The following is a 13,134-nucleotide window of genomic DNA, read 5'->3' on the forward strand; positions in this document are numbered from 1 at the left end:
CAAAAAGTTTTGGTTATCTAGTTATGGTACATAACAGCTGACACATCTCAATTCTAAGACTTATTTGTACAGCTTTATCACTGACTTCAGACTAACTTCTACTGATCAACTTCGATGGTCTAAAAGCATATCTCAAACATTAATGGAAACAGTTCACAAGTTGATAATAACCGCTAAAAAAAGGATATCGTGGTGCAAATGTTTCGAAAGGGTGACTAATTCCTGAATAATGCTCCAAGTTTAAAAATGGACTGATATAAGCAATTTACCAACCCTAACTGTAATCATTCTGAATGGTAAAACAAGTGCGACAATAATGAAAACAGCTGGATGAAGAAATACCATACCTGCTGAATTAGAAAAAACTGAGCATTAAATAAAATCACAACTTAGACTTTTGATTGAGTTGGACGTCCATCATCTCGACGTTTACGCTTTAATGGTTGTTCGTTAATTTCATCGATTAAACTCCTTTCATCCATCTGCAAAGACAACTTTCAAAGACCAGTACTTAATTATATTAGTGGTTACAAAACACCACACAAATCATTTCTATTTCAAAATACTTTACTAACCCTCTGCTAATAAACTTTATTAGCGTTAAAAAAAGAAGAAAAAGAAAAGAAAAGAAAAAAAAAACTTGCGACTCAGACGCCAAGAGTTAGTTATTTTTTTTAAAAAAAGATATACAGTAAAAGTGTAGTTTGAAAAAGTTTCAATAAAGATAAAAAAAGAAAGCATATGAACTTTGAGAAGATTCACCTCATGTTTGTTCAGATATTTTCTATTTCCTTTTGCTTTTGCGCTAAACCTGAAATTCAAAATCTTACTAAGTATGGAAACGAATATGACTGAGAAATCATTACATATGCATAATTCAAAACAATTAAACGTACACTGATGCAGCTAATTCATAATCCGTAATGTCCTGTCCAATATCAAAATTGACTTCATCAGACACTTTGCAGCCTTTTATATCCTCATAATATTTCATAAGCTTCTAAAAATATTGAAAACTACAACCATCCACTGTTCTGTTAATTCATAGCAGAAAGATGAAATACATTCAAGGAGTTATATTCTATCAAGTGTCAAATCATTTCCGAGACAGAATTTTAAAAGACTTCAATCAAACCGAACGGTTTCCAGTAATCTTGAAAGGTCAGAAATTCAGTATTGCATGAAAAAATACCTCAACTTCGGGATTGAAACCTTTAAAAGACATTCGTCCAAATGAAAGGTTTTCCAATAACTCATACCTATTTTCGGATTTCACAGTTCTAAAATGAAACTTCAACAATTTTTAAGCGAAAAAGTGCGAGTTCAAGTAAAAAGGCAGACTTTCAGTTGTATTATCGAAAACTAAAAGGAGTCTAAAGATAACTAATGCATATCAGTGTTTTGTAAGAAATTCTTTAGCACTTGCAGAGAAGTTTCAAATTTCTAAAAACTGCAGATATATTATTCTAAAGCAACATGAACAGTGCAATTTTTAATTTTGACGTTAAATTTTGAAACTTACGGCTCTACTGCTTCTGGTCCTTTTGATAATTTTTTGTCATCCTTCTTTAAAAAACGTTTCTGCAATTTTTGTTCGCTTTTTCTTTTGGCTTCTTCCTCTAAACGAATCCTTGTCCTTTGCATAAACTGTAAACAAATTTCATAGCCACTGTCCTTTGCACGGTTATAAATAAGACTTCACTATCTTTCACGTAAACTAAAAAAAAAAAAAAAAACTAAAAAATCACTTAGAACTGTTGATGTGAATATAATATAAAGATAATTAATTCATGACGAGAGGACAAAAAAAAAAAAAAAAAAGAAGAAAAGAAAGATGGAAGAAGAAAGAGAAAAAATCTGAGGAAGGTATTAAAATCCAAATTTAACTTCACAAATTTCTATTAAATTGAAGCTGAAGTTGAAATCTTTGAAACTGGAAATATGCCGTAAAGCTTTTGGACGACACAGTTATACGATTGTTCCTTACGCTTTCAGAAATAAAATAAACTTCGTATATGAATCCCATAACGAGAATTAACTTAATGTAGTTAATCAAACGGTCAAGCAGCTATAAGGAGATAAAATAAACGCTACACAATCAGCAATATTATTTCCACTTATAGAAATTTCTAAAAAGCAACAAACCTTCATCTGCAGAAGCGCTGATGATAATCCTTTAGTATCGACGTGCTCAGTCATCTCTTAACTAAAGGTGGAATCGAAGTCGTTAGAATGGAAATAACGAATTAGTTTACTGGCATTGATGTCTCGTTATTTCACGTTCTTTTGCTCTTTCTGAGAGATAATTCAACGTGAAAATAATGCTATATGCATATGAACGAATAGAAATTGTTATGAAAGAAACAAGACACATACTTCCGCATCACTTGAGTACATTTTCAAATTAAATCGCGTTATGTCCGCATGAATATATCTTACCAAACATTATGAGTTTATCTGTCGAAGGGACCATCATCTCATTTAAAAGATATAAATAAGATGCACTATTTATTTAAAAATATTAAATTATTGATGAAATTGTCACGTGACAAGATATGAAGGGAAGGTTGAAGAATGAACACGGTATTGCTAGAGACCTGGAACGCAGGTGGTTATGCACGGAAGACAGATCGGCCGAATGACACATCAAAACAGTCTTAGTGGTACATATGTCTTTACGTTTTACGTTTGTCGCAACTTGAATGCTAACCTGACAGATGTACATTTCATTATTTAAATTAGGCATCTGTGTATGAGTGACCCAAGGAGTTCATCAGAGCTAGGTGAAGATGAGTGGTGTGATCTGTAAGTGTCAAATTACTACATGCATTCACTGGCTTCCACTAAGAATCTCCAAGATCAAAAAAAAAGTGCAGAGAAAGTGGGATTCTTGAATATAACACGCGGAATGAGTTTTCAGAATTCAGTTATTTTTTCTCGAATCATTTCAGAATACTTCTTACAGAGCATTGTACTGCGTTATTGTTCCACACATGGATTCCGGGATTCTGGAATGATGTTTATTAAAGTGTTCCATTTGCATAGAGAGAATTGCTTTATTAGGGATAAAAAATTGAAGTTTAAATTGAAATTTTATTTGATATGCTGACTTTATCTGTTGCATACAATGCTTTATTTGACAGAATAGGAAATGTAGCAATAATTGAACTAAATTTACATCCTTTTTCATGCAACTATGAAAACTCTGACTTAATTCTTTTTACCATTGGCCTCAAAACGAGCTTAAGCCTGAGCTTGAGTATGATGAGTCTGCGCATTCTTGATTATATTAAATGTTAGTGACGTTCACCATCGTAGTATTTACGGAAGAGTTCGTAAATGCCTGAAATAAATGGAAGTAAGAAAAGACATTTAGATATTGCATCTCTTTTTTAGATTATATGTTGCAAATGCTTCAAAAAAAAAAAAAAAAAAAAAGGAGAAACTGACCTTACAATATAGAATGGAATTGAGGACCCGATAAATTGAGATATAAAAAGTAATTCGCAAGATAAATTTAAATAAATAAGAGTAAGTTACGCAAAATCATAATCGTCTGTCTTTTGTAAGGTATATTTTACTGAACAATAAAGTGCGATTACATAATGAAAAAAAATATTAATTTAAACCGTGATTAATTAATGGATTATTTAGTCTCAATCAGCATTAAGGTAATATGGTAAAGCAACAAACCTCATAGTAGCCTAGCCTAGCTAACTGAAAAAGGGCTACTCCACATAAAAATAAATTGACGCTTGCTAGATTATAGTTGATAGGCGTAATAGCGAAGCTGTATCGTGTCCAAATGCCTCCCGTGAAAAAAAGTGCCATATTCTTTAAATATAACTTAGATGTTTCTTTTTATTTTCAAATTAAGACATGTTCACCATTCAAGCACTATAAAAATTTAGACTTCTGGACTTATCTGTTGCTTTCACAGGTCTGGAGTGTTGTTATTGTTGTTTTCTACTATTTGAACTACTTTAAGTGATAACACGAAAAACAAATTGAGTGATTACCTGAAAAAAACTAAGTTTTTCCGCTGGTCGCATCAGATCAGATAAACCAGCTAGCACTAGACACCATTTTATCGTTGGTCCCCAAAAAAAGACTGTTTTGGGACCAGCTGGATGATCCCAAGTTTTTTTAATGAAATCGGGTAGGATGGGATAAATTGCCTGCAATATGTTGGGCAAATGAACAAAGAATTAATCACTGAAAATAATGGAAATAGTTAAGACAGAAATATTTTTTATTATTAATTTTAGCAGTGTTATATCTGATATGTAATATTTCGAAGTACTGTACTGCAGTCTGTCTTTATTATGCTATATTATGCAGCAAGATTATTTCACCTTCAATTTCTACATTCTTTACAATTTGAAATTTTGAATCTTGAAAAGATTCAAAACAAAATTCTGAAATAAAGTTATAATTTGAGGAGGAAAAAAGTACACTTACCTTATCAGCAGCATTACAAAATGCATCACATATGCAAGACATAATTCTGAATATCCTTTTCAATGAATGTACTAATAATTTAAACTAGATGATAACAATCAACACCAGTGTCACAAAATTAAGAAGTCATCAGTGACAAAATATGCTGCTATAGTATTTAATGCTATTTACAAACCATCAGTTCCACCGTAGTTTCTAAATAGAAAAAATAAAAGTAAATGTAATCTCAATCAAGAAATGAACGAAATTGCATATGAGAGAAATGAAAATAACAGGAATGAACGAATTAAAAATAATTTCAACACCAAAAAAGAGGTAAATTGAACACAAGGATGATGGAAGTTTGATAAATGAACAGTATAGAACAAATGATGGGAAATTTTAAACAAAATTCGAAAACAAAGTTTAAATTGTTTTGGGGTACTGATACACAACATTCAATAATAATTGTTGGTTACTTCGGTTTCTTAAAAAAAGAAAACAAAAGAGAAAAAAAGGAAGCAAATTGTAATCTCAAAAAATTTGGTTACTTTGATTTATAACTAGCAAAGCGAAACTAAAATATACGACAATAGCATACGATAAATAAGAAAAAAAAAAACCTTTTGCTATAGTATTATGTAAGTCATACTTTTTGGCCTCTTATGATATGAGAAACTTTAATACTATTTTATTTCATACTATGTGTCGAGAAATTCAACAGCGAATCCTTGTTTTGTTTTGTTTTTTCACTTTATTAACTATAGCGGTAAGCAAAAGTGTAAACTCTTGTTTTTTAGATCTTCATTCAATTCATTAATGGCCATAGATCTAAAATTTTAGAGAATATTTAAGATGGACTAGTTTCAAAAGTTTATTTCACTTATGAATCATGCACTAACTAGCTGAATAAAGAAATGTTTACCAAACTTTTAATAATATTTTTTAATCCTTGCTAAAACTCTAATACTTCTCGTTGAATTTTTTGTGAGATAAAGAATCTCAAAACTTCAAAGTTCATAAATTTCAATGAAATACTACAGAACGAGCTGGAATGATCTATATGAAAAATAATCGAAATGAGAATAAGGAAAATTTAAATATTTTTGGTAAGATTAGAATAAGGTTCAGTATATTACGAAGAGGCAGTATTTCAGTAAGAATTTAAAAAAGGGCCAGAAAATTTGTGGAATGGATCAGATCGCGGGGAGGGAGGGGAAAGGGGAGGGGGAAGGGCATAAAGTCAATTAATAACCAAAGGAATTTAAATTGGAAAGGAACATTCATAGTTCAAATATGTAGTATTTTCGTTTTATCAACTTGAACGTTATATGTTGTCATTTTATATTTTCTACTGAAAACATTTTGAATTTCAAGGCTATCTATTTCAAAATATTCAAATTAATCATTGTTACAGCTAGAAATTATCACATCTGCTCTTTCTTTTTCCCTCTCTTTAGATTATCGCTATGCGATGATAAGATAAGATAAGGTTCATGAAAAGTATGAAAGTGAAGCTGAATAAATGGAAAAAGATCGAAAGTGAAGAAGCCAAGAGAAGAAAGAAAAGGTTATAGGGATGAGAAAAGTATAGAAAGTGGTTCATAAAACATCTCTAACAAAGTTATTTTCGAAATTTATATGTCAAATTTAATGAACTCAGCTAGAATTTGTATACTTGTTTACCACTCAAAGATTCATTATCAGTTTTTCGATTCCTTGTTTGTGGTGAGGAGACATGCAAGAGAAGATCAATTTGAAAAATATAACGAAATCATAACAGCGGGAGAAATTTCTTAAATAAAAATTTATAAAAATTTAGCAAGAATTCTGAAGGAGCATTTAGAAATAAAATGAGTAGGAACGATCAATACAAAAATGAAATGAAATATAGTGGTAATACTACAAAAATCATACGCAAAAAAAAAAAAAAAAAAAAATGAATTTTGCTTGTTTTTTAATTTGAAATTTCTTAATTTAGAAATTTTTAGATAAATAGCAACAGGTATCATGAAATAATAAAAGTAACAGTAAGAGCATATTTATATGTCCGTAAAATAATTTATTCGCAAATGATGATCACAACTGTTAAACCTTCTCAGATACATTTCTTTTTACAAATGGTACAGTGAAACTAAATGATTTATTCATTCAAAGTTCTTAAAACTTCCAAAGTGAAAGTGCATACGTCATATCACGTGGAATGAAGAAGTTTCCAGTACGAAGCCTGATATATCGTTATGTTACTGATATATGCTGTTTGATCGATTTACTTTTTGTAATTAGTACTGTGGAATCACTGCTCATCAAAGTACAGTGTGCTCAGATTGGTGTCACCGAATTATTGATTGCCATTTTGGCTGAGAATTTTCTTTATTTTTATTTTTGAATATTTACCAGAGCTTTTGTTAAGATTAGAACAATTTCAAATTGTTATATGGGATTATTTGGCTTTCTATTCTTTTCATTTTATAAACAGACAAATATGCCTTTTTAAAACATTATTTCATTAATATAAAATGTGTTTTAATTAAATTAGTTAGTAAACTTTGTATTGTAAAGTTTCGAGTTACAAATTCAAATTAATCATTTACTGAGTTAGCGAGGACTAATCAGGGCTAAGTTAATAAACCAAACATATTAAGGCTTGACCAATAGGAAAAAACATTGCATTTCAAGATGGGTTTTTGACTCAAAGTCAGGCGCATCAATGAAATAAGCGCTTTTGATAGTTGTTGTAGAGAAGCAACCAGGCTATTTTAGTTTTGGTTTAAGATTCATCAAATCGCTCTCTCATTTAAAACTTTTTAAACCAATAAATATTCAAAAGTTCGAGTCAAATATGAACGAAAGCTTTTATTGTTGTTAGTTTTAAACGAATTTATCTTTTGTTTTTTAATTAATGGACAAAAAGATTAAAAAACTTCATTTCATTATAAGTTAAGGAACGTATATAAACGGATATGAAGCAGAACGAAATTAAATCAAGTTAAACAAAACCGGAACCGGAACAATTCTGCAAAGCGCACAACCAATTCTACATGTTTTAGTATGAAATTGAAGAAAACGAAACAAAAAACAAATAAACTGCACGAATATTGCATCATTTACAAATAGTAACCGTTAAATTTCAGTTCAGTAACCGGAAAAAATGGTAAGTTAATAAGTTCAACAACCGGAAATGATAGGTCGAATGTTCAAGTGAAATTTTTTTCTCCGTTGAACAGTGGAAATTTGTTATCTACGATGAATTGAAAATGTAAACAAAAGAAAACTACAAAGTTTGCAAAAAAACATTATGAGCTAAATATCAAATTAATAAACTTCAATGAATGTATGATACAATTATATAAACTGATTGGAATTTCAGTTCAAAAATTAAAATTGCAATGCTTTCAAAAAAGAATAAGCTACTAGAAATTATTTAAAACATAATAAGACAAAAATTTCAAAAAGATTTTCAAAAAATCCTGACAAACTGCGAAGCTGCATTTTCTTTCTCTGTTACATTTCTTTTCCGTTGTTCCTATATTAGAATTTCTTGCATTTCTAATTTTGCTCTTTTGTTTTTGAAGTAATTTGTAAAAAATAGTAATAATAATAACAACAAGAAACTGTGCCATTTATTTTCTTTTTTTTTTTTTTTTCATTGAAAATGAAGACTGAACAATAAATGGCCAAGAAATAAAATAGATGGTTTATTGATAAGAAAAGTGAATAATGCAGAATTTGGTCACAATAAAGAAGTTTCAAATTTTAAAATGAAATGGTACAATGTTTAATGACAGAATTCTTGAAAATGCAAACAGAGGTCAAAAGAAAAGATTGAATAAATTCTGATATCTTAACCTGTCTTCTTTTTTTCACCGATTAGTTAATAGAAAAACCATAAGAAATAAATCAAGAAATGTATCACTAATATAAAATTTATATAAAATAACTATTACTGCAATAATGACATACCCTGCTCAAATAAACTATCTCTAAATTTTGAAGCTAATCAGTATTCTATGGCTGAATTCGTCCTGATAATAACTGTTTTTGTGACATCTGAAATACTTACAGCAAAGTTGATGAAATGAACATTTTATTTAAAAAAAATTAGGTTAACTCTTCCGTAATAATATCGAGTAGACAGCGAATGTCAATGAATGTTCAAGTGAAATTTTCTTCTCGTTGAACAGTGGAAAGTAATAATCGTAATAGTTGTAGTAATCTGTCTCTTATTTTTGTTATGTTTGAATTCATAAAAATTGGAAAAGGTTACTAATTGAACTATGTTTGAAAGCAATGACTTAAATGTAAGTTAATTTAGCACACTAAAATTTTGTAGTTACAGTTCAACATGCTATGAAAATTTACGCAATTTTCATGTGTGCGTTCGGTTCTCTACTCCTCAAATAAAAAAAAAAGTCCGCCTAACTGAGTAAAGAGATGTGGAAAGTTTTTAAAACAAACTTCGTATTTGAATTTTCTCGACAATTGATATAAACCGATAGTACTGACAAAGAAATTAACACTTGCTAAATTGTAATTAATTGGTCGGATAGCGAAACTATAGCGCGTCCATATTAGTCCAGTGAAAAATAATGCCATATTCTGCAACGCAGACTATACATTTGACAAAAATTTAGATGGAATAATTAAAACTGTTTAGGAATGTTGTATCATTATTTAAACATCAAGACATGCCGGACATCAACCGGATATTAGCATGCAAATATGCGAGTATGATCGATGATCTACAAGTTTATTTGCAGCTTCAATTAATCGTTATAGCAACTAAACATTTTTTGCTGTTGCATTTTATTTCATTAGAAATAAATGAGCTTTTTATTAATTTTTAATTATTTTCAACTCTTTCGGAAGAAAAATAACTAGTCACAAATGAACGTAACTAATTTTCTGCCTTTAAAACTGATATAAAATAAAACAAACAAAGTTATCAGCAGATCGACATGCCAACATAACACCTTCGAACTTTGGACGAATGAAACAGAGAAGTAAGAGGAATTTATAAGTAAGAGAATAGGAAAGAGTAAACCTGAGAAGTGCTAAGTTTCTCTGCAGGTCTTCTCAAATCAGCAACACCGGCTATCACCAAACACCATTTAATGGTTGGTGCCCAAAAGAATATCGTTTTAGGCCCTGCTTCATGATTCCACAAGCCTTTGGCAAACGATGGCAACCATGGATAAAGAATCTGTAATAATGCAAGTGTTTTGCTTTTGCAAGGAATTCATTTTTAATTAAACATAAAAAATTTGTAAACTATTTGCCACTGGCTGCTATCAACAATGATAGTAAAAGTTTCTCTGATAATAGGGCAATTAACTCCCTAAGGAGATGAGACTTGCAATGAAGTACAAAGCAACTTAAAAAAAAGCTCACTGTGAGAAGCCAAATACAACTTTTTTCAGATCATTTTATGGTGTAAACTATAAGCAGCAGTAAATTTAGATAAAATGAAATAAATCTTCTTGATCCCACCATTACAATTTATATTTATGTGTCTATGGAACTTAATTTCTCCATTTTTTCACAAATTGGATTAACGGTTTTTTATTAGGAATTCAATAATGAAATATGCAAAATGTTCAACGCTTTTTCATCGATCCATCCAATAGAATAGATGACTTTCTAGTATGTATCTATTCATTATAAATAATTAAATTTAATTTACAACCTTATCACCAGTTTGACACAAAACTCGATAGAATGAGGAAAACATGCCCGCTCGCTTGAAGATCCCTCAGTCAATACTGAATCAATCTGAAAAATTAATTTTCAATGAAATGAAAAGCGAATTACATAGAGATTGATTTAGATATACGTGCGTAAACAACATCTGAGCAAATTCTGATAGCAATAATAGAATTTAGTATAAACTAAAAACTCTTTTCACAGCTTATGTCAGCGTATCTCATTTTACACTTCCCAATTTTTAAAATCAAAACAAAAACTTCTAGGAGAAAATGAATTTTTTGTTTTCATTCTAGTGAAAATGAAGTAATTGTTTTCAGCATAGTTTGAAAATATTATTTTGAAACGAGCGACTGAATGATGCTTTAAGCAAATGAAATGATATTTGGTTTGGTTGTAGAAAATACTTCGAGCATAATGGATTTGGCATCACTTAGTTTGGATTCATTTAACTACCAGTTCTTAAATTACATAGAATTAACCAAATATTTGTATCGAAAATAGAGAAATCGAATTAAATAACATTAATGGAGTTAACTTAATATTTTCATTAATGTTATTAATAATTTTTTATAATTGTCTTTCTAATTAAAATACAATATCAATTTGAGCAGCAAAAAAATCATAAAATGTAAAGAAAAGATTAAATTTAGCGAAACTTAATTTAAAACATTCGAAATAAATTGCAATAATTCATTTTGGAACAGTTATACATGGCACAAAGTTCGAAATCATATAGGGTAAAATCAACTGTGAGTTGTTGAAGAGACAGAGCCATCTTCTGTTTATTTGACTGGCGTTTGTTGGCAAAACACGCTTTTCGTTCTTAGCACCAATTACACTCCAAAATGCAGAGAGAGATAATTTAATGGATCAAAGAACATTTTAGGAAATCCCATGTTTTTCTTTTCCCTTTGAAAAGAATTTTAAAAAACTTGGTAAAAATACTTCTGAGGAAATTTGATGGAATTAATTGGAATTAAAGCATTAAGTTAAAATTATAAAGTCATAGATAAGAAATGTGGAAAATGCTTAACCGTAAACACAAGGATGCTATTTCAAATTATAAGTGTATTAGTTTGTTCTACTAGCATATTTGTAGTATCACAAGCCTACGTAACGTAACACTGGTTTAGATAAATTTGCTACTTTCATTCCAAAGAAATGCTTGAAGTTTGAAAGAGAACAGTTACTTAAGGTTGCAGCAACTGATAGATATTTTAACTTGATGTGCCTTATATTACATATGAAAATATGTCTCTGAGAATCTATTAATTTATATAGCTATTCATTAAAGTCTAATTAACAAGTACTAGTCCAGCTAATATGTCAGGAGTTATATAAACAATGTCTCATTTATTATACCAATCCAGTTTTTGAGCTGGCAGCAGTATGGTATGTCTTAACAATTGTAATGAGGACAGACAATAGAACGACACTTTCTTGAATGTTAAACAAAATTTCTAAACTGTATTTCCAAGAATTGAAAAGGAAAAAAAAAAACTTGACAATATATCAAAATTCGCTCGTAACAATTCAATACCGTTAGCCACAATTATTAGGACATCGATCTAACAACGTAGATCAGAGACAAATAAGGAGAAGTGGCTTTTAGAATCCTTGTGATTTGAAACACTGAAAATTTGTCAAGCAGCAGATTTGTCTGCTAAAAATATCAATTGTATGTTTAAGATTGCAGTAGCTAAATGGAATTAGGCTGTGGCGTTTATAAACTGAAGATTTTCAAGAAATAGCATTGAAAATAACGTCAAATATTTGTTATTTATTAACCATACCAAAGATTAAGAATACTTCATAGAAAGTGGCGCAAACTTCAACCAAACAAACTAGGAATTTATTAAATTTTAATTTTCAACAGTTTGGAGAATCTTCTCATGTATCTTCAGATCCAAGGCAAAATTATACTCGTACGTGATTGTCTTCTTGTCACTAATGACATAAACGGACAGGGTTGAAAGACATAAATTGTTTATCATGTTCATTCAGTATCTTTTTAAAGTACTTTACTAACTCTACTTCATTTTCAAAAAGACTAAGAACTCGACAGAATGCAAATTTTACTTTTCGTTGGAAAATTATAAACCGAGAAATGATATAAAAAGAACAAAAATAACAACCCAACAGAATAGTGGAGAAATTAAACTCATTGTTTGTCTTCATTTGGATTCACGTTACGGCACATAATAGATAATGGAAATTGTTTACATATTTTACATGCTTTATAATCGAGAGTAAAAATCATTCGGCTTTCCAAAATTCATATTTGCGTTACCTCGCTTCTGCTTTGTAATTTTTTAAAAAGCAAATAAATGCATCCTACCAATGCTGAACCGTGAGATAGAAGAAATATGGATTCTTCTGAAAATAGAACTTCTGTCGAGCAATTTACCGCCGCCATAATCCATTAAACTATATCAGTGACAATATTCTTTTTGCAAAATCCCGATCTTATAAAATTTTCAACGAAATCCTACTATTGCTAGCAGGAAGCATCCTTGTTTGCCAGTAGGTTAATGATGCTTGTTAAACATTTAGTACTGAAAAACACACACAAAAAAAAAAAAAAAATTCCCCAAACTCTGGTCTATTTGGATGCGCTAGAAATTCAACAACATCAGAAACCAGTCTAAAAAAGGATCCGGTATTGAGGATGAAAAGTTCACATCAAATTAAAAAATTCATTTTATACACATATAGAAGAGCACTAGAAAGAACAAAAACGAAAACAACATATATATATATATATATATATATATATATATATATATCAGAAAGAATTAGATTCTAAAGTAAAACAGATATTCCGATTAAAAAGATAAAACAACGAAAATACAATATTATGAATGAGACTGATAAATTCAAATCAAATGTTCATTAAATTAGGAAGGAAACATCAATGACTAACAGCAAGAGGAAAGAAATAAAACACACCACAGAATATGCTGAATTTATGACAATATGATAAAATAT

At 29.8% G+C, this 13,134-nt stretch overlaps 3 protein-coding genes across 3 annotated transcripts; all 3 read right to left on the reverse strand.

The window, feature by feature from the left end:
* Positions 1–389: 389 nt before the first annotated feature.
* On the reverse strand, positions 390–2,199 carry Bm12847 (Uncharacterized protein; the record flags this gene model as incomplete). Its single annotated transcript, XM_001901042.2, has 6 exons — positions 390–482; positions 763–811; positions 897–1,000; positions 1,193–1,280; positions 1,523–1,647; positions 2,146–2,199. 6 exons carry the CDS (start codon positions 2,197–2,199, stop codon positions 390–392), a joined length of 513 nt encoding a protein of 170 aa, XP_001901077.2.
* Positions 2,200–3,289: 1,090 nt separating this feature from the next.
* Positions 3,290–4,503, reverse strand: Bma-mpc-2.1 (Uncharacterized protein; the record flags this gene model as incomplete). Its single annotated transcript, XM_001901043.2, has 4 exons — positions 3,290–3,343; positions 3,694–3,834; positions 4,020–4,178; positions 4,462–4,503. 4 exons carry the CDS (start codon positions 4,501–4,503, stop codon positions 3,290–3,292), a joined length of 396 nt encoding a protein of 131 aa, XP_001901078.1.
* Positions 4,504–8,448: 3,945 nt separating this feature from the next.
* Bma-mpc-2.2 (Uncharacterized protein) lies at positions 8,449–10,171 on the reverse strand (the record flags this gene model as incomplete). The annotated part of the gene is made up of 4 exons (XM_043080268.1): positions 8,449–8,490; positions 8,899–9,039; positions 9,485–9,643; positions 10,127–10,171. The coding sequence occupies 4 exons, from the start codon at positions 10,169–10,171 to the stop codon at positions 8,449–8,451; spliced, it is 387 nt and encodes a 128-aa protein (XP_042936202.1).
* Positions 10,172–13,134: the final 2,963 nt, after the last annotated feature.

Source organism: Brugia malayi (assembly GCF_000002995.4).
Source record: "Brugia malayi strain FR3 genome assembly, contig: Bm_v4_Chr3_scaffold_001, whole genome shotgun sequence".
In the NCBI taxonomy this organism is placed as follows: Eukaryota; Metazoa; Nematoda; class Chromadorea; order Rhabditida; family Onchocercidae; genus Brugia; species Brugia malayi.